Source organism: Candida pseudojiufengensis (genome assembly GCF_024610245.1).
Source record: "Candida pseudojiufengensis strain CBS 10847 chromosome Unknown scaffold5, whole genome shotgun sequence".
NCBI classification, from domain to species: domain Eukaryota; kingdom Fungi; phylum Ascomycota; class Pichiomycetes; order Serinales; family Debaryomycetaceae; genus Lodderomyces; species Lodderomyces pseudojiufengensis.
In genome coordinates, this window is record NW_026261528.1 from 223,190 (window position 1) to 244,081 (window position 20,892).

Below are 20,892 nucleotides of genomic sequence, written 5' to 3' on the forward strand. Positions count from 1 at the left end.
ATGATTTATGTGACCAGATCTAATCTTCAAATCTTTTAAGTTACCATCAGGAGAATAGATATTCATTTTGAACCTCACCTTTAGCCTAAATTCATCAAGATTGAATCAATTAATCTATCGTCATCCCTGACTATGTCATTAGTATAAATAGAATTTAAGTTTAGTAGTTACTGATCTAATCCTTGCCCTGTTGCATGATGTTGAAAGAGCAAGGAATGTAGTTTTGGGGACTCAATCCTTCTTTTCTTTGTTTCTCTACTATTAGAAATATATTGTCGATAGGTTCGTAAGTAGGTGCACTGACTCTGCTAGGATCAAAATCGCGTCATCTTTTTCGTCATCAGCTTTGTAGGTAATGTACCCATTTGGCGAATATTGGTTTTATATTTGGTGGAATATCGACTATACCTCCGGTGTTGACTATGTTTGGTGGAGTATCGACTATACCTTTAAATCTGATGACCAAAAAGGCGACGTGTTGTCCGCTTGATACCTAGCAAAAGTTACAAGAATTGTAAGATTAGATAAAGTTGTTTAATTTGAGTGATGAGAAATGACCACAATGATGTTTATCTTTCTGTTCCCGTTAATACCAAAGTACCGTTTTAAGCATTGATTTAAATTGATTTGTGCTGGGTTAGATGCATCGAATAAATCTAGGATCTTTTAGCTCCAACAGGATCTATGTCCGGGGGATCATGACATAGATCCTGTGGGAGCAAAAAGATCTCTGTGCCTATATTCAACGATTCTCTAATTAGGCTAGGCTTGAGTTAACTTTCGGTATAATAGATGAAACTAGCTTGAATTCGGTGAAGTACAGTTAATTACCAGTATATCTCTTCCACATCCAAACTTATTAAATTTATTTAACCTATACCACTGACAATCAAAACTGCTTTATATGTAACCAAAAATTACCAGCGAGTCAATATTTCAACCTCGTTATAAATTGATGTATGGCTTCGGAATTCATATGGGAAATCAAATCGTGTGACAGTGGAAGAAGCTTGAAATTATTTATCGGAAACGATGAACTCTAAGCTTAGCACAACTCAAAATAAATCCAATCCTTTGTCATTCATTCGACAAATTATTCACAATTAAAACTTAGCCAATCTTTATACCATCTAAACACCATGCTTGAATCTCATAATGAACTTTCCCATCACGTCTTTGAAAGTAAATTCATACCATCACAACACTTCACAATAATTTTGTTTCTTTTACTGATTATATGAAAATTTCAATTTAAAATAATCCTTTATTTCTTTTTTTTATTGGTTAGTCAAAATCTCTCTCAATGACTCGAAATAAAACAATTTCAATTTCATTAAATTTTTTTTCACATTTTTTGGACTTCTTTTTTTCTTAACGATTTCAATCGTTCAACCTTTAGATTATATATACTAAGTTATATATTAATTTAAAAGTTTGTCTGTATTCACAAGACTATCCATCCATTTTTGAAATAAAGATGTGTGACGTTGTTTTAGGAGCTCAATGGGGAGATGAAGGTAAAGGAAAATTAGTTGATTTATTATGTGATGATATAGATGTTTGTGCAAGATGTCAAGGTGGAAATAATGCAGGACATACTATTGTTGTTGATGGTAAAAAATTTGATTTTCATATGTTACCTTCTGGATTAGTTAATCCAAAATGTCAAAATTTAGTTGGATCTGGAGTTGTTATTCATGTTCCATCATTTTTTGAAGAATTAAAAAATATTGAATCAAAAGGATTAAATTGTCGTGATAGATTATTCATAAGTTCAAGAGCTCATTTAGTTTTTGATTTTCATCAAAGAACTGATAAATTAAAAGAAGCTGAATTATCTGAAAATAAAAAATCTATTGGTACAACTGGTAAGGGTATTGGTCCAACTTATTCAACAAAAGCTTCAAGATCGGGTATTAGAGTTCATCATTTAGTTAATTCTAACCCAGATTCATGGGAAGAATTTAAAACTAGATATATGAGATTAATTGATTCAAGAAAGAAAAGATATGGAGAATTTGATTATGATTTTGAAGGAGAATTAGCAAGATATGAAAAATATAGAGAAGAATTAAAACCATTTGTTGTTGATTCTGTTGAATTTATGCATAAAGCAATTCAACAAAAGAAAAAAATCTTAGTTGAAGGTGCTAATGCTTTAATGTTGGATATTGATTTTGGTACTTATCCATATGTTACTTCTTCTTCAACTGGTATTGGTGGAGTTTTAACTGGGTTAGGTATCCCTCCCCAAACCATTAAAAAAATATATGGTGTTGTAAAAGCTTACACAACTAGAGTTGGTGAAGGTCCATTTCCAACTGAACAATTAAATGAAGTTGGTGAAACTTTACAAGATGTTGGGGCTGAATATGGTGTTACTACAGGTAGAAAAAGAAGATGTGGATGGTTAGATTTAGTTGTTATGAAATATTCAACTTTAATTAATGGTTATACATCATTGAATATTACTAAATTAGATGTTTTAGATAAATTTAAAGAAATAGAAGTTGCAGTTGCATATAAATTAAATGGAAAAGAAATTACATATTTCCCAGCTGATTTAATTGATGTTGCAAATGTTGAAGTTATTTATAAAAAATTTCCAGGTTGGGAAACTGATATTACTAAAATTAAAAAATATGAAGAATTACCTGAAAATGCTAAAAATTATTTAAAATTTATTGAAGATTATTTAAACGTTCCTATTCAATGGGTTGGTACTGGTCCAGGTAGAGAATCGATGTTGGAAAAGGCTATTTAAATCCCTTTAATGCTTAATCAACTGCTTTTCCTTCTTATAAACTTTGTTTTAACCCCTTTATGAACTGCGTCTATAGATTATAAATTTAGAAATAGATATATAAACATATTGTTAGATTTTTTGAAGTGTGAGTTTACTTTGGTGAAAAATTCAAATCAACAGACTGCATATACGTAAAACCATTGAATATCAACTCGCCACTTTTAAGGCTTTAAGTTCAGTCTTACTTTCAATAAAGTTATTCTCATTGCATCAACTATGACTTATAGATTGAGCTCAACTCTACTGGGGCATGAACAAGATGTCAAAAGTTTGGCTAACACAACAATTGACTCAAATCCAGTTTTAATTTCAGTTTCAAGAGATTCAACTACAAGAGTATGGAATAATCCGAATATTACATCTAATGATTCAACAATAATTTTCAATTCTCCATCAAAAGCATTCATAAACTCTACTGCTGTTATAGAACGTGAAAATGGGGAAAAGTTAATAGCTAGTGGAGGACAAGATGCAATAATATATTTAAGTGATTTAAATGATAATTTTGATCAAGATAGTAAATATCAATTAATTGGTCATCAAGGTAATGTATGTGCCATGAATTTTAAAAATAATGAGTTAATATCTAGCTCATGGGATGGAACTGCAATTGTTTGGAATTTAAATGAATTTATACCCAAATATATTTTAAAAAAACATGAATCATCAGTTTGGGATTGTAAAATAATTGAAAAAGATAAATATATCACTGCATCAGCTGATAAGACTATAAAACTATGGCATGGTGATCATGTAGTAAGAGAATTTATTGGACATCTGGATGTAGTGAGAAAATTACTAGTCTTACCGGGATCAAATCAATTTGTATCAAGTTCAAATGATGGAACAATCAAAATATGGGACTTAAACACAGGATCTAACATAGCGACTTTGGTTGGACATGATTCTTTTGTTTATGATTTAGCACTATTGTCAAATGGAAACTTAGTATCTACTGGTGAAGATAGAACAGTAAGGGTATGGGATTTGAACGCTAGAAAGGTTTCACAAGTTATTACATTGCCATGTATATCCGTTTGGTGCGTAACTACATTTCAACAAGGCAATGATTTTGCTGTCGGGGGATCTGATAACCTAATACGTACATTCACACAAGATCCAGAACGAATTGCTTCTGAAAGTGAAATTAAAAAATTTATTGAAGCTGTTCAATCTTCTTCTATATCTGAACAGTCATTAGATGATTTAAAGAAAACTGACATTCCAGGAATCGATGTTTTACAAAAACCAGGTAAAAATGAAGGATCTACTATAATGGTAAAAACAAACGATGGAACAATTGAAGCTCATCAATGGTCAGGTGGTGAATGGCATAAAATTGGAGATGTAGTTGGAGGAGCTTCGAAATCAGGTAAAAAACAGGAATATCAAGGTAAAATGTATGATTATGTTTTTGATGTTGATATTAAAGATGGTGAACCACCTTTAAAATTACCTTATAATTTAAATGAAAATCCATATGTTGTTGCTGAAAAATTCCTTGCAGATAATGAATTACCAAGTTCTTATACTGAGGAAGTAGTTCAATTTTTAGAGAAAAATACTGAAGGAGCAAAACTTGATGAAAATGTTGCACCAACCACACAAACTGGGGAACCTCAAAGAACGATTGATCCTTATTCTGATGCTTATGTTAGAGAACAACGAAAATCAAAAACTTTACTGGTTATTCCTGAAAAAGCATTCATATTGTTTAAAGAGTTCAAAAAGGATTCAATAATAAATGGGTTAAAGAAATTAAATGCCAATCAGACAAAAGATAAATTTGTTGATGATGATATACAACATATAAATGATTTATTATCAGATTTATCATCTCAAGATGCTGTTGAAATTATTTCTGATTATGCTCTTCAAATTATAGCAAATTGGGATGTTAATTCAAAATTAATTGGTTTTGATTTATTAAGATTAAGTATTCCTAAAGTTACTGCTGTTGATTTTTTACATGAAAAATCACCAACTGAAACTATAAATAATGAAATAATAGCAGGTTTAACAGCAATTGGACCTTCAAATTCTGCGTTATTAATGATGGTATTAAAAGTTTTGAGTAATTTTATAAATAGTGCTGGATTTATTCAAGCATATATGGATCCTGTTGGAACTAACTCATCATTATATCAATATAATGAAATATTTGAAGAAATATTGAAATTAATTTTAAACAAATGTAATATCATCGATACTACTAATAAGTTATATTCATCAGCCATAGTTTCATTGGCCACATTCATATACAATTTATCTGTTGTTCAACTCAAAACTACTGGATTAAAAGTAAGATCAGAAGAATCAGCAAAACCTATTTTACAATTAATAAATTCTGTAGGTCTGCAAATTATTGGTTCTTCAAATGAAGCTGCTTATAGATTATTAATCGCTTATGGAAACTTCAAATTCAGTGAAGCTTATGGTAAAAATAGTAAAGCTCCTGAATGGTTAAATAAAGCTTTAGAAAATTATGGAAACGAAACTAGATTTCAAACTTTAAAGACAGATTTGGAGAATATTTTTTGAAAAATAGTTTTTAGAAGTTAATACATTTGCATTTTATAGAAGTAATTGATGATCCAAAACATATATATATATAGGCATAAAAATTTAACTAAATAACTCCGGAGCTCTAGCACTTAATTCAACTAATTTTTCAGCAGCTTTTAAATTTGTATTATCAGTAAATTTTATAATCGAATACACGTTGATTTTTAAAGTATCATTAGCTACCTTCCCCAACACTTCATATATCTTATTTACTTCTAATAGGTCCTGGTGATCTGATGATACAGCTGATAAATCTAAAGTTATTGATCCATTACTTATTAATGTAGCTTCTTGTGATGCTGGATTATATTCTTCACATTTTCCAATTATTCTTACTAATTTGTTTTGATTTGCTTGGAGTAAAGGAGCATTTATTCTTTTTGTAGGAGCATCCATGATGTTGATTATGTGAATATATGAGTTGGTGTGTGCTATGTGTATATTGAAATGAATTTTATTACGCGTTCGTGATTTAAAAATTCTATACAAAAGTTCAAGCCGCACTAACACTAAAATTATATCGAGATCTATAACATTTAGTAAACTGAATAAGTACGTATAAATTTAATTTTATGCTCTATATACACTTGAAAACATCAAAAAATTAGCAGTTGCATAAATCATTTAAAAATTCGTCGGCCAAACCTCTTGCTTCAGCTCTCATCAAACTTTCTCCAATTAAAAATCCATCGACATGATCTTCATATTTGTATTTTTTAACATCATCAACTGTTGTAATACCAGATAATGCTAAAATTAAAACTTCCCCTTTTCTACCATTAGTATTTTTATTTTTGGCTTGATCAACTAAGGAACTAGTGGTTTTCAAATCAACATCAAAATTGGTCAAGTTACGATTATTTACTCCAATTATTAATGGCTCACTTATATCACCTTTGTAAGATAGTGTTAATGCCTGAGCAAGTTCTGGAGCATCGTTCACTTCAACTAAAGGTACCATGTCTAAGTCCAATGAGTATGAGTATAATTCTTGTAACAAGCTATAGTCGTTCAACATTTTAACGATCAATAAAACTGTGTCTGCACCTGCTAATCTTGCCTCAAGAATTTGATATTTATTAAATATGAACTCCTTCCTTAAAACTGCTGGTCTTTTGTAATTTGTTATTTCTTTGGTTTCGGGACATTCAATCACTTTACGTATTAATGACAAATCTTCTAATGACCCCTTAAACCAGTTTGGTTCAGTTAAGATTGAGATAGTTGAGCATCCGTTAATGGCATAAGTCAATGCTTGTTTCCCAGCGTGTGCCTTTACATTAATATCACCTTTCGAAGGACTTGCTCTTTTGAATTCTGACAATATAATTGTTTGATGTAATTCATCTTGTGTGTACTTTAGTCTATCATAAAAATTTATAACCGGTGGTGCTATACCTAATGACAATGCAATTTCCAAGTTTTCAAACGATCTGCCTGGTAAGTTCTCTATTATGGAATAGTCTTCTTTTCTCTTTTCATATATTATTTTTAAAATGTTTTCACCTTTACCAAATTTATTTGCCTTCTTTTCATTTTGTAGCTTTGATTTTATTTCATTATTTTCTTCCCATGTTCCTCCATATACTCCCAATATGTTGTCAATCATTAATTGACCTGATTCAGTCAATATAGATTCCGGATGAAATTGAACCCCCTCTATCGTATATTCCTTATGTCTGACTCCCATTATTACATTTGGTTGAGTTTCAGTAACTGCAGTAACTTCTAAAACATCAGGTAATGTAGCTTCAGTACCTGCCAAAGAATGATACCTAGTAACAGCTACTGATTGAGGTACATCTTCAAACATTCCTTTCCCATCATGCTTTATTGTTGTGGTTTTACCATGAACTATCTCTCCCGCGTATGAAACATCTCCACCAAATACATCGAATATACATTCTTGACCCATGCAAACTCCAAAGATTGGTAGTTTTCCTTTAAAATATCTGATAACATCACTAGAAATTCCAGAATCTGTTAATGGATGACCTGGACCAGGAGATATGAATATGATATCTGGTTTTATTTCATTCTCTATTGTAGAAATATCTATTTTATCATTTCTGTAAACATCTACTTTGCCACATCTTGAGGACTGATGTAGATATTGGTATAAATTCCATGTAAAAGAATCATAATTATCTATCATTAATACATGTCTCTTTTCATCTTTGGTTACTGCATGCATTCCGGCGTGAATGGTATATGAATGATTTTTTATAAAGGTTTAATCAATTTTCAAGTTTTTCACTCTAATAGTTTTGTTGCACAAAGTGCCTAATTGGGTTGAGTCACCACCGATATAAATATTCCGCTAAATCATAGAGAGATCTTAATACATTCAAGACCAAAATACTAAACTACTTAAAAAACTAAAATCAATAACTTTTATTTATCTTCATGAAGACTCTATAAAATTAGCCAAACTCATTCTTTGAGCTCTATAAATTCAACCTTCTCCTTGTTTCTAAGTCTATTACTAATCGGTTCGTAATCTAATTTTCTAGGAGTATTCACATATTCAACTCCATGTAACATTACCGAACTAACTAACTCCAAAATTAACATGAACAACGATGACAATATAGCTAAACAATAGTTTGAGATGGAAACCCCAATATCCAACCATGAACCTTCCGTCCTTACCAAAAAGAAGAAATTCAATGACAAGAAATCACTAGTTGAAATAATTAGCGTTGAAATGGTAAATTTTTTAATTTCTAATTGATGATTCATTATACCCAAACAAGTAGATAAAAGAACATATGGGATAATTAATTTTATCATCAATAAAGCTCCCATTGAAAAAGGATCAAAAATTGGAATCAACCTGTATACTGAATCTAATGAAAAAGATGAAATTGAGGCAATGTTACCAGTTCCAAAAAATGCCAATTGTAAAAAGAAAAACCCAATGATTGCAATTCTAATAACTTGTAACCAGTACCCTTTAGGAAGTCTACCAGTTTCTTCTTGAGATTTAATAATCTCCAGATGTGGTACTTTTAATAATTCCTCTATTGACAACCATTGTAGCAAAATCAAGGAAAATCCAATATAAAACAACAATTCAAAAGAAATTGTTAATATGATGAATGTTGGTGCAAATGTCAAAAAGATCATCAATAATCTGAATCTATAATCTTTTGAAGGGAATAATGAATGTAATAAAGGAAAAACAACCAAGGAAAAAATGAATAAGACCCAACCTAAAATTTGTGAATACAATGGAAGACCAGCTCTAGATTGTAAAGATACAATTGATACATCTGTAGCATAGGTAATTAAGGGAATAGTGAGTATTTGCAAATTGATCAACACTTTTTGAACACTTGTTAAGTTCGAATTTCGTTTCTGAATAGCATTGAAACCTGTGATACTGATGATAAAAGCTAATATTGATCCAACATTTATTAATAGTAAATTCTCAACTTTAATTGGATCAAGATTTGTGAAAATACACATGAATAAGCAACTGAAGAACCATATTATTTTCATCAAACCTGATATTTTCTCTGAACCCAGTACCAACGACGGATATATTCCAACGATAAGGAAGATCACGGAGAAAATGTATCTTTCAAAAAATCCATAAGTAATACCTTCATACATACCGATAAACGAGATCAATATTAAGATTTTGGTTTTCCAATCGACTCCATGTAACAAAATATCTAATCCATCGATCAAGTATCTTCTTTCATTTAAAATTGTATACCAAAAATATACTGGAAATGCAGCATACATATAATAATTAAATGGTGAATCTTGATAAAATAACAAATATGCAATTGATGATCCAAGCGTCAAGAATGAGCCTAATAAAATTATTGAATTAGATCTTTTGTCGGTGTTTGGAGCCTCTTCATCATGTAAGATGAATAACTTTAAAAATAATATGAAGGCAAAAATAATCCAACCAAAAAAACCAAATGTAACTACAGTTCTGAGCAATAACCAATTATAGGTAGTCAAATAAGTCAAACCAGAAAGTGCTTTTCTCATTAATTCTTCTGTAACTTCAATTGCAAGTTTTTCCACATTTTCATCCGAACCATATGTCAAAAGTTCAATTAGACTTTCAATTTCCTTTTGGTAATCTTGGATTGATTTAGTAGTAAATGGTTCAAATGGTTTAAATTTGAACTGATGACTTAAAACTTCTTGCTCCTTCACGATGTACTGCTCCACAATGGCCAAAGCATTTGCATATAATGATTTGATTTTCAAATGAGGCTCTGCATCAATATAGCTCAATGGTAATTCACCCACAGAATTAGCGGGGTAGTTTGCTCCAATTAAATAAGCCATGAGTGATGCAATATCGGCTTGATTTACATCGTTTCGCACTAAATGATCTAACTCCCATGTATCAAAATATGTTGCTTCATACCCACTCTTTACAGGATCTTGTTTTCTCAATTGTTTTTCAGCATCTTGCATATTCTTAAGATGAACGGGTTTGTTTACACCGGCACCCCAAGCAATTAAAGGTGTTCTTGTATTATCTGGATGTCCATCACCATGTGAACCAAAATCAGACATCCCATGATCAGCAGTAAATACGAAAGCAGTTTTATCGTCACCAAAGAAATCATTGATTTGTGGTACGACTTTCTCCAACATATCATCAATGTATTCAATATTCTCATAATATTCGGCTGAATAAGGACGGTATGCGTGACCTGCTGTATCAGGGCCCAATAAGTGCAAAAAAAATACGTTACCATCTTGCTTCAATTCGTTTTCCAAAGTTTTATTGGTTGTTGAGTTTCTCAATAAATCATCGAAATGTTTAAACACAAATGAGTCCAATTCGATTGAGCTTGAAGTGAAATCTTCAAATTCATGTCCATACATGCACACATCAATTCTACCAGGAACTACACCATCACCATAGGCAAACATGGGTAAAATATCAGGACTTCCAAAAGAATAGGTGTGTTTAGATTGGTTGAAAAACGAATCAAAGTTAACAGGGTTTTCCTTCCAACCTTTCGTGACTGCAGAAACATCTTCATAAAATCCAGCAATCATTGCAACATGACCAGGTCTTGATTCTGTTGGCATTCTTGTATTTGATATACCCCAAGTACCATTACCTAATGCTAAACTTCTTAAGTATGGAGCCAAGTATTTGGTTTCTCCTGTTCTTGGATGCTTCAATTTTTGGAATGTCTTATCAGCTCTAAGTCCATCTCCAACAATCAAAAATAATCTTTTTGCTGGTGGTTCATATGTTGAAACATGATGATCCATGCCATGTACTAAAGGCAGTACAAAATAAATATCAAATATTGACCATAGATAAAAAAAATGAAATAAAACTCCGACAATCAAAAGCAACTGTCTATTCTTATCCATTGCCTCTTTATTTGTTAGAAGCTAAGTTTAGCTGTACCTTTTTCTTAACTAAAAATTGACACTTTCATCATAAAAGTATATAGAATTTGTATTGAAAATGAAAAATCGCGTCTTGATAATAATACGTCATTAAATAGCACCTACTACTACCAAATGATAACTACTATTGTAGTCAAATATTTTTGCGTATGTTTGGTTTAATTCTGAATAATTTCAAACAAGCTATGAACCAGAAATGATGAAATAATGGAATTTTTTGGCACCTTTATGCCCATTAATTTAGAGTAATTGGTGTTTCAAGTCTACATTTTCATATACACAAGGAAATTTAAAATTATTTCGAGTGTATTTATATTTATACCTATTTCCCGCCAAACCATTTTTTGTTCAACGCGTACATTGACATAACTTGATGAAAAGCTAAAGTGGCATCTTTCAATTGTGAGACTACTTCCAAATCTCTAGCTATACACTGGTTGTAAACACCCATATTCAGGTCCAAAAGATTTGAATATAGTAGGTCTTTTTCAGTCCTTTCCATTTGATATCTAACAATCGCCTCTTTATATCGTAGAAATTTACTTTGATAATCCTTTATTGATTCAATATATTCTGACCACTTAGCTTCAGTAATTGTCGATGGATCTAAATTTATCGAAGGTGGATTTGGAGCAGTAAAGTTATGAACTTTCGGCGATGCGTGCAAATCAAAAACACTTAATTGTGTGGTGTTGAATGTGGATGAATGACCATGCACCGGATGTTTGTTGAGCGGTTTGGATAGTATATCAGCCTTCAATTTACCATTAATGTAATCAAATTTTCTTTCAGAATTACCTTGAATATTATTTGATTGTCTAGTTTTTCGTTTTTGATCGTCAGGTAAACTTTCATAAATCTCGTTAAAATTTACATCCTCTATATCCCCAACCTTTATATCAAAACCATTCATATCAAATGCTGATTGTCTCGAGGAAGACGGCGGTAGGTTAGTCGAAGATACTTTTGATCTTTTATGTGGTGCGGTTGGTTGTGGCCAAACATGGTTCGTTTTAGTCTGATTTGAAGATAACGTGAATGATATTGGATTTACTCTGCTTGTCCGTATTGGCGAAGCCGTGCTACTCCTTGGAGTTGTTTTAGGTTTAACATTAAATTGAATATTCTCGTTTAAAATGTCAGCATTATACTTGTTGGATCTGGTATTTACTTCCTCATTTTCTTCGAAAGAATTTGGATCAGTAGTTGCATCTGGTGCGTTCATAAAAGAGTTATTTGCTTCATCTTGCAGCTCGTCCTCATTTTCCGAAGAGCTCATTTCCTCTTCGAGTATAATTGGATGTTCGGAATCTTTGCCATTTCTGGTTGACTGCGATGTGGCTTGGTCAGAATCAAATTTACTACTTTGAAACTCTTCTTTCTCAACATTTGAAGTGTTTTTCTGCCTATTGTCTCGATAAAATTGTTCAGCATCATCATTCAAACCAAAACTATCCTTCATGTATTCATTTGCAATTTCTGCAGCTTCTTCTAAATTTCGTCTTTTCTCTTTAGCTGATTGATAATCTGTGTCTTTTTTTTTATTCCTTGATGAAGATGATTTTTTTCTATGAGATTTTTGTGAAAATGTGTCTGCATCGGACGGTAGTTCAACAATGTCGGGATCATCATCATCAATACCGCTTCCTTTGGTATATTCATTCTGAGTCTTAAATGCTCTCTGTGCCATCTTTTCTGCTTTTCTTGCACGAGCTTCCAGCTCTTTTCTAATATGCTCAGCTTCGGCTCTGACTCGCTCTGCCATCTCCTCTTTTAATCTTTCTGCATGTCTGGCTGCAGCTTCTGCTGCATGTCTTTGCTGCTCTTGTGACTTTTGATAGAACTGGAAATATGGATAGTCGCTTTTAGTTGTGCTTTCTTGAGCAAAAAAACTTGGATTATTTGGTGAATGTGTAGATGAGAAGGTTTGGCTAAATCTGGTGTAAAAGTATGTTCTCAGACTTCCTGAGTTTTGCTCTTTAGTGCTTGAAGATCGGAATGGGAAAGTGGAACTGAATGAAGTTTGAGTTGATGCAGCCGTCGAGGCACGTTCATTTGTGTAATTCTTTTTAACGTCCTTGTAATCTCTGATAATTTCAAATGCTGCATTAATTTCTTTAAATTTCTCATGATGTTTTGTATCTGGTGTTTTGTCTGGATGGTATTTTAATGATAATTTACGATATGATTTTTTAATTTCTTCGAAAGAAGTATTTGGACTCACTCCTAGTATTTGATAATGAGAAAGTTTTGGAACTGTCATTTTGATATCGTCAATCTGAATCTCATCACCTGGTTTCAAGCTTTTACTCTAGTTTTCTGTTAGGTAATATGTTTGTTGTGTGTTAGGTTTTGTGGACTTATTTTTTTTTTGATCTGATTCATACCTAATTTTTACAACTTTCGAGAGAATTACGGATGTTACTAAAGAGTCCAATTCATCTTCAAATATAATCAAATCGAAGAAAGTAGAGGTGATGGCAAATTACCAGATGACCAGTTCCTATTTAACTACACATGTTCTATAAAAATATTCTTATGATAATTCGTAATCATCAATCTTATTTCTATATTTGAGTAAGTTTCTTTTGATTTTGGAAGAATCCACCCAAGTCAAATAATCTTCGAGGTTCCGCGTAACTAAATAAGCTGGGTCTGTTATAACATTTGGTCCCACTCTGACATGCCCTTGTTCTATAAATTTGATAGCATCTGTTAATGTTTCTGCCATTTTTAACCTACACATCACCACTCCAATCCGTCTTCTACACATTGCAGATACGGTTATTTTGTTTTCTAGGTCACTTATTTTTGATTTTGTAGCTAATATTCCCATGTTGTATAATTTTTCCAATAATAATTGTTCATGTTTTATACGAAACGGGTCAGTTGGTTTTAATAATGAAAGTCTGTTCGCTAGTTTTCTTATATCACCACATATTTTGTTATATTTATGATAATCTTCTCGATTCTGTATATGATAAGTTCTCATTACTTGAGTATCTCGATGTCCTTGATCTTGCTTCCAATCTAGGAAATCCACTTTTCTCAAAAGCTTCTTTTCATGATGCTTAAGTGCTCTAACCATAATGCTACAGATTTAATGAGCTGAATGTTAAATAGTTGTTTTAAAATGATAGTGAATGATATTGATAAATGGAGATGAGTTTTAATGATACGGTTTAATCAAAATTCTAATGAGTACAAAATCACAAAATTTGGTAGCCATAAAAATTCAATATTTTTCATATTCGAAAACTTTTCAACTGTCAAAGCAGTGATCTAGTAGTAGCTGCACAGCATTGAAAGCCACTCATGTTTCTAAATCTAGGGAAAATTCAAACACGTTGCTTATCATCATCACAATCATGTCTTTCAAATATTGGTAAAAAACCATTGAAGCTACTGGAAGGAATATCGTATTCATTAGAATCAATTCCTGTGGAGTTTTGCAAATCATTTACAAAAAGAAACAAGAGATATATATTAGATAGGCAAGTAGTCGTCACAGGTCCTTTGGGAACATTGAGGACTGAAATACCCAAATTTGTAAATATAACGCATCCAAAAGATGATCAAAGTACCATTTCTATAAGGGTAGAAAGACCTAACAATAAAACTCAACGATCAGTATGGGGAACCGTACGTTCATTAATTTCAAATTCAATAATAGGGACAAGTGAAGGACATTTATCAATAGTAAAATTTGTTGGAACAGGTTATAGAGCCATCTTGGAAAAAAACGATAAAGGTGAAGATGTTGTAGCATTAAAAATAGGATTCCCATATACTCCAAAATTGGTGGTACCTGAAGGGATAAAAGTTTCAAGCCCCAATCCAGCTAGATTGATTATAGAAGGCATAGATAAACAAAAAGTGAAGTTGTTTGCTTCTTTAATCAGAGAGTTTAAAAAACCAGAACCATATAAAGGTAAAGGTATATTTGTTGATGGCGAGACTGTGGTTTTGAAGGAAAGAAAGATCAAATAGATTTACCCAAATACATGTATATATTCACTGACTCTAAGTACTTTATTCCTTATCTCTAATCTTCGAATTTCGGTGGGCTATTTTATTATCTTGAGAATTTATCAAACTGAAAAATAAAAATTAAACTGCCAAAAAAATTTTTGTAAAATACAAAGTCAACTTAGATCAATCATAATCATATAACCAAAAAAACCCTCATGTTCAGTCTAAGGCAGCTAAATAATCATGTGTTCATGCCCAGTTCAATCCTCCAAAATACTATAATACGAAGGTATGCAGCACAAATAACATCTATACATGCAATCACATCATTAAAAACATCACCAACAACAAAACAGCATACAGTAGAAGAAGGTAATAAAAGAAAACAATTATTGGAAAGACCTGGATTATTTGCCATCAAACAAGGTATGATTACATGGTTCACTGCAAAAGGTGAGCAAATACCAGCAACTGTATTAGAAATAGACTCATGTGAAGTCATAGATCATAAAACTTCAAAAGAGCATGGATACGATGCAAATGTCATAGGAACTATAGACAAATTAAAAAATTATCCAAGGCCACATGAATTAAAAATGTTTGAAGAAGCGGGTGTATCACCAAAACATAAATTTGGAGAGTTCAGAGTACGTGATTCTAGCAACCTATTACCATTAGGTACTGAATTGAAAGCAAGTTATTTCGCAGTTGGGCAATTAGTAGATATAAAGGGAATAACGAAAGGTAAAGGATTTGCTGGTGTAATGAAAAGATGGAATTTCAAAGGTGGAAGAGCAACTCATGGTGTTTCTAAAGCTCATAGAACTCCAGGTGCAATGGGTGGTAATCAAAATCCAGGTAGAGTTTTACCAGGTAAGAAGATGCCTGGTAGAATGGGTACAAGTAATATGACTGATTTCAATAAAGAAGTTTTACATGTTGATGGTGATGCAGGAATATTGATTTTAAAAGGTTGTATTCCAGGTCCTAATAAAGGAATCGTCAGAGTTTCTGATGCTTTAAAACTTTACGGCAAATCGTTAAATCAATTAGCTAGAGAGTAAATAAGTCTTGTACATAAAACTTTAATGACATGGGATATGTTATATTCAATAGTAATCTCCAATTATGTAATTTTCTTTTTAAAAAATCAAATCACCTGACTTGAAATTCCAAAAAAAAAGGCCATCATTTGACGAATGTAAGACAATTCCCGGATGGTTCTGGGAAAAGACAAGAACCATGTTCGCAATGAAATTGATCTTCTGATGACAAAGAAGAAAGAAAAGAAGAAGAGTCTGTAAATTTAAATTCAGTTGTGAAAAAAAAAATTTATCAACATGTCAGTCGTGTGCGCGGTTCAAAAATTGTTCAATCTACATAGTGCTGATCTAATCATTATCAAGAGTTCAAAGCAAAATTGTACTATTTTAATTTTTATTTGCCATTTATTATGGATGTATTATATTAACAAGTTCAACTAACAATCAATCGTCATCCATTTCAGACGGTCTAATTAATCCACCAACTTTTGAATCTAATTCTCTTTTTCTTCGATCTAATTCTAATTTTTCCATTTCTTTATCTTCAGCAAATAAATAATCAGTTGGATCACCACCAAATTGTTTTAATTGTACTAAGAAATCTCTTAATGTAGCTTTAAATTTATTAATATCATTATAATTTGTTGTTGCAACTTTTAAAAAATTATTTAATTGTTCAACTTGTAAATTATCAAATGCTGATGATAATAATTGTGATAAATATTGTTTTAAAAATTCTTGATTTGATGTACCTTGTGGTGCTTGATCTGGTGTATATAAGGGATTTTTAATTACATTATCTTGAACTAAATGAATTAAATGAGCTAATAATTGAGCTTGAAATTTAAAACCTGCTTTATGATCAGGTTGTGTAAATACGTAAAAAGTATCAGCTAAAATTTGGAAATAGAAATTTTCATAAAATGCTTTTGTAAATGGAGTATCACCTAAATCTTCAACATTTTTTATTAAATTTATTGATAAATTTAATCCATTATCTTCAACATCTCTATTATTATGTTTAAAGGCCCATAACGCAGCATTAATTAATGATTGGAAAGCTTCACCAGATAATTGTAACAAACCTTGGAATGATTTTGAATTGATTTCTCTTAATAATTTATAAAATTCAACCCTATGCTCTGGATATTCAATAAAGTCGTTTTTAATCATATCTAATGTACATTCAAAAACATTTTGTAATATTAGAACAACCCCATCAGGTATTAAATGACCAACTTTTGCAATCAAAGCCGTCAAACATCTCAATACTTCCGCATCCCTAGCATCAGGCACATTTGAACTATAATCTTCTAATACTGCATTAAATAAAGGAGTAGTTAAATCTCTTACTATTTCTTCTAAATTATCAGCTTGATTTATATAAGTTTCAATCATTTTCAAAATTTCTTTTTTAATGGTTCTTAAACCTCTTACTTTTGGTGTCTTTGTGGCAATAATTCCATCTTTAGCAACTGAATCTGAAATCATTTGTGATACGGCTTTATATAATGATAATAAATCAACATATAAAAATCCCAATTGTGAATAAAATCCAGGACCTAATGCTTTACATACTGCAACATTTGTTTTTATGATATTTGCAATAATTTTAACAGTTTCGGTATTTGTTAATAATGCTGGATCTTGACCTGCTTGTTGAATTATTGCTGACCAAGCCATATTAGGTAATGCCATTAATTCACTCAATAATTTATCTCTTGCTTCTTTGTTTGATTGTGCACTCACTATTATACCACATGCTTCGTAAAATGTATGGACTTGTTGTGGTTGTAAATCTTCTGTAATTGATTGTATTTCTCTAATGATTTCATTTATAAAAGGTTCTCTTTCATTTTGTTGAGTTACAACAAAATGTTTTTTACATTTATTTGTAATTTTAATAAATGTATCACAAGCCATATCTTGAACACCTTCATGAGTTTCATGCATAAATTCAAATAATTTATTAACAACAGTTTTCAAAAATTTCCAATGAGCTTTTAAAAATCTTGGATATTGTCCAACAATATACATAATATTTGAAGCAACTACTGCTTTATTATCTTTACCTCTTTTCATTTCAGTTAAAGACAATAAATCTTTAATGACATTTACTAAAAATCTTTTTTCCATATCTTCATTCATAGCACCAGAAATAGAACCAATTGCCCAACATAATGTATTTATATTTTGCCATGACCATTCACTTTCATCCAATTGTCTAGATAATTTTTCAATCATAATTTGTTCAGTATCTATGACATTCAAATGTGTTAAATAAACTAAAACTTCTCTCATTGATTTATATAATTGAATAGTATCACTTTCTTTGACAAATTCACGTACAATTTCACCTTCATCATTTTCAACAACTAGCACTTCTTCAGGTCTGGCCATATTTTCAATTATAACCAATCTCAATTTGGATAATATTTCAGAATATTGATGTTGTCTTAAAGGAAATTTTGCTAATAATGCTGGATCTGGCGCACCACCTGATGAACCAGCTCTTAATGCATTACCATAGCTCAATTGCATCATCGGGCTTAATTCTTGTTGTGGTAAATCTCTTGTTTCTTGAAACAATTGTTGAACAAAAACTTGCCAAAAATCTAAACAAGTTTTAAACAATTCTCTTTCATCAATTCTTGATAATTCCAATAAATAATAAAGTGAATTTTGTAATAATTCTTTTGCTTGTTCATGACTTTCTAAAATTTTTAAATGATTACTTAAATAGGAACATAAAAACATTGCTAAATCTTGTAAAAATGATTGATCAGATGATGAAGCAACTTTATAACTTTCTTTTAAATTAGTTGATACTGGAACAATTTGATATATTTGTTCCATTGTATTTTTAAAATATAATAAAGTCTTTTCATTTTCTCCAGGTAAAGTATTAATTTCAGTTAAAACTTTTAAAGTTATAGTTCTTGTATCAACTGGTGCTAAAAATTTATTTGTTAAAATTTCTAAAATATTTGTATCATATATATAATTTGATGGAATCCATTGAATATATTTTAATAAAGCATTTAAAGTTGCATTAATTAATGAAGGTTTATCAGTTTTTTCTAAAATTTCATAACATAATTTAAAAATACTTTCAAATTCATTTTTCATACTTATTCTTAATTGTTGAGCTTTTGCTTGAGTTAATTGTTCTTGACCATAATCAAAAACTTCTTCACTTAATAATTTTAAAATAATCATATTATTTTCACAAACATTAAAAGAAGATTTAGAACTTGCTACTAAATCAGGAATAAATTCGGGCCAATTATGAGGCCATTCTTGTTTTAAAATTGAAACTAAAGTTAAATCAATTTTATTTATTAAAGCTCTTTGAGTTTCAAATTCTTTTTCATCATTACATAATGCAATAATCATATTAACAATAAAATTTCTAATTCCAATTCTTTCATCATCAGGTATAATTTTCCATCTATATTGAATTAATTTATTTAAACAAGATAATGCAATATATTTTGATTGAGGATTATTTGAATTTGATAATATATTATCAACAAATTTCCAAGATTCAGGATGTTCTTGAAATTGATTTAAAATTGTTTGTGCTTTCTTTTGATTTTCACCTGAACCTTTATAAAATGCATCAACTGTTTCATCAAATAATTTAATATCTAAATCAGTTGAGAAATCTAATATAGACTCCATTTTGATCAATTTATACTTTTACGTGTCAGTCTAATCCCTAGTTTGATATAAATACTTGACTTAATGAATTTGATTTAATTTCGAATAGACAATGATAATGATTGTTGATTGGTGCTGTATATGGTATATTCTCTTCTATGTCAGTTGATTGAGTATAGATTCTAGTGTGAATGTATGTGAATTGTTGAATAAATATGATTGTTTTGCTTTTTGATTACTTCACTACTCAAAGTATTAAAATTGTATTGGTTCATTTATAATTTTTTTCTGTTGTTTTCCTTCATAACACAACAAATATATTTGATTGAGAGTTTCATGTTTACCAAGATAAAACTGACTTGATTCGTTGCAATTATAGTCTGCTGGACTATCTCGAGTATGATTGGTAAACGTTCAAGCTCAATTTGATCTTAAAGTAAACCCCACTGAGTCTGGTGCACTCTATTAGCTACATAACATTTATCCTGTCTTCTACAACGGACCATTGACAAAAACATCAACTACTACAAGTAACATTCAACTCAGTAAAATCCCGTTGTTTTTCTTATAAGGACCGCTAGATCTGATCTCTCCCCATTTGTATAACACGATATGGTGATTCGAAAGATTTGAACCTATGATTATATTTCTTACATTCTAAAACAACATATCCTCAAGCTATCTAAGATAGTCGAGTGATTAAATTATCTATTGCTTAATTGATATCAGAGATTCTACTTGTGACGAATGTCGTTTATCTTATTTTGAAGAATTTACAATGGTTGATATGAAATTTAAAGAATTTTATTTATTCTATTTTTTTTTGCAACCAATTTTGAAGTACATTCAAATTTCACAACAGGAAAATGATCAAGACCATATCCACCAAAATTATTGATTGGTTATATATTGTATTTATTGAAATAACAATAAATCCTGCTACAGATATCAAATCAATGCAAATGGAGTTTAACAAATTCATAAATTCATTAAAAGATGATCAAATTATAATGTTGATATTAACAAATAAACCAAATTTTAACATTTTCAATTTTTTACAAATGATAATATTAAAACCTTCAAAACGTATTATATTATCATATTTAATTGATTCAATTGAAACAAATATAAAAATTTTGAAAAAATTAATTACGATTATTGATAAAGAATTTAAATTAAATAATTCATTTAATATTTCAAATGAACAATTAGCTTATTTAATGTTAAATATTCCTGGATTAATTGAAAATTTAACTCATGATGATAAAGCAAATAATTCAATTTTGGTGGATTCAACAGATATGAGTGAAGAAATTGATATAAGATTTCGAGATTTTATTACAAAATATCCTACAATTAAATCAATTTTTAATTCAAATGAATTAGATTCTTAAACTTTTTTTTTTTTGATAAAGCTTAAAACTATATACTTAT

The 20,892-nt window shown here is 30.4% G+C and overlaps 10 protein-coding genes across 10 annotated transcripts; 5 read left to right on the plus strand and 5 right to left on the minus strand. All coding sequences in view use genetic code 12, as the record gives it.

Moving 5' to 3' along the window:
- Positions 1-1,477: 1,477 nt before the first annotated feature.
- On the plus strand, positions 1,478-2,764 carry ADE12 (adenylosuccinate synthase; the record flags this gene model as incomplete). Its single annotated transcript, XM_051757085.1, has 1 exon — positions 1,478-2,764. The coding sequence occupies one exon, from the start codon at positions 1,478-1,480 to the stop codon at positions 2,762-2,764; it is 1,287 nt and encodes a 428-aa protein (XP_051614666.1).
- Positions 2,765-3,022: 258 nt separating this feature from the next.
- On the plus strand, positions 3,023-5,347 carry DOA1 (Doa1p; the record flags this gene model as incomplete). Its single annotated transcript, XM_051757086.1, has 1 exon — positions 3,023-5,347. One exon carries the CDS (start codon positions 3,023-3,025, stop codon positions 5,345-5,347), a length of 2,325 nt encoding a protein of 774 aa, XP_051614667.1.
- An 84-nt stretch (positions 5,348-5,431) lies between these two features.
- Positions 5,432-5,767, minus strand: KGF55_002407 (uncharacterized protein; the record flags this gene model as incomplete). The annotated part of the gene is made up of 1 exon (XM_051757088.1): positions 5,432-5,767. The coding sequence occupies one exon, from the start codon at positions 5,765-5,767 to the stop codon at positions 5,432-5,434; it is 336 nt and encodes a 111-aa protein (XP_051614668.1).
- Positions 5,768-5,975: 208 nt separating this feature from the next.
- TRP3 (bifunctional anthranilate synthase/indole-3-glycerol-phosphate synthase) lies at positions 5,976-7,565 on the minus strand (the record flags this gene model as incomplete). Its single annotated transcript, XM_051757089.1, has 1 exon — positions 5,976-7,565. One exon carries the CDS (start codon positions 7,563-7,565, stop codon positions 5,976-5,978), a length of 1,590 nt encoding a protein of 529 aa, XP_051614669.1.
- Positions 7,566-7,804: 239 nt separating this feature from the next.
- Positions 7,805-10,636, minus strand: MCD4 (mannose-ethanolamine phosphotransferase; the record flags this gene model as incomplete). Its single annotated transcript, XM_051757090.1, has 1 exon — positions 7,805-10,636. The coding sequence occupies one exon, from the start codon at positions 10,634-10,636 to the stop codon at positions 7,805-7,807; it is 2,832 nt and encodes a 943-aa protein (XP_051614670.1).
- A 466-nt stretch (positions 10,637-11,102) lies between these two features.
- KGF55_002410 (snoRNA-binding rRNA-processing protein) lies at positions 11,103-13,868 on the minus strand (the record flags this gene model as incomplete). Its single annotated transcript, XM_051757091.1, has 2 exons — positions 11,103-13,091; positions 13,389-13,868. 2 exons carry the CDS (start codon positions 13,866-13,868, stop codon positions 11,103-11,105), a joined length of 2,469 nt encoding a protein of 822 aa, XP_051614671.1.
- Positions 13,869-14,095: 227 nt separating this feature from the next.
- On the plus strand, positions 14,096-14,770 carry MRPL6 (mitochondrial 54S ribosomal protein uL6m; the record flags this gene model as incomplete). Its single annotated transcript, XM_051757092.1, has 1 exon — positions 14,096-14,770. One exon carries the CDS (start codon positions 14,096-14,098, stop codon positions 14,768-14,770), a length of 675 nt encoding a protein of 224 aa, XP_051614672.1.
- Positions 14,771-14,967: 197 nt separating this feature from the next.
- KGF55_002412 (mitochondrial 54S ribosomal protein uL3m) lies at positions 14,968-15,816 on the plus strand (the record flags this gene model as incomplete). The annotated part of the gene is made up of 1 exon (XM_051757093.1): positions 14,968-15,816. The coding sequence occupies one exon, from the start codon at positions 14,968-14,970 to the stop codon at positions 15,814-15,816; it is 849 nt and encodes a 282-aa protein (XP_051614673.1).
- Positions 15,817-16,239: 423 nt separating this feature from the next.
- Positions 16,240-19,479, minus strand: CRM1 (exportin; the record flags this gene model as incomplete). Its single annotated transcript, XM_051757094.1, has 1 exon — positions 16,240-19,479. One exon carries the CDS (start codon positions 19,477-19,479, stop codon positions 16,240-16,242), a length of 3,240 nt encoding a protein of 1,079 aa, XP_051614674.1.
- Positions 19,480-20,324: 845 nt separating this feature from the next.
- On the plus strand, positions 20,325-20,852 carry KGF55_002414 (uncharacterized protein; the record flags this gene model as incomplete). The annotated part of the gene is made up of 1 exon (XM_051757095.1): positions 20,325-20,852. The coding sequence occupies one exon, from the start codon at positions 20,325-20,327 to the stop codon at positions 20,850-20,852; it is 528 nt and encodes a 175-aa protein (XP_051614675.1).
- Positions 20,853-20,892: the final 40 nt, after the last annotated feature.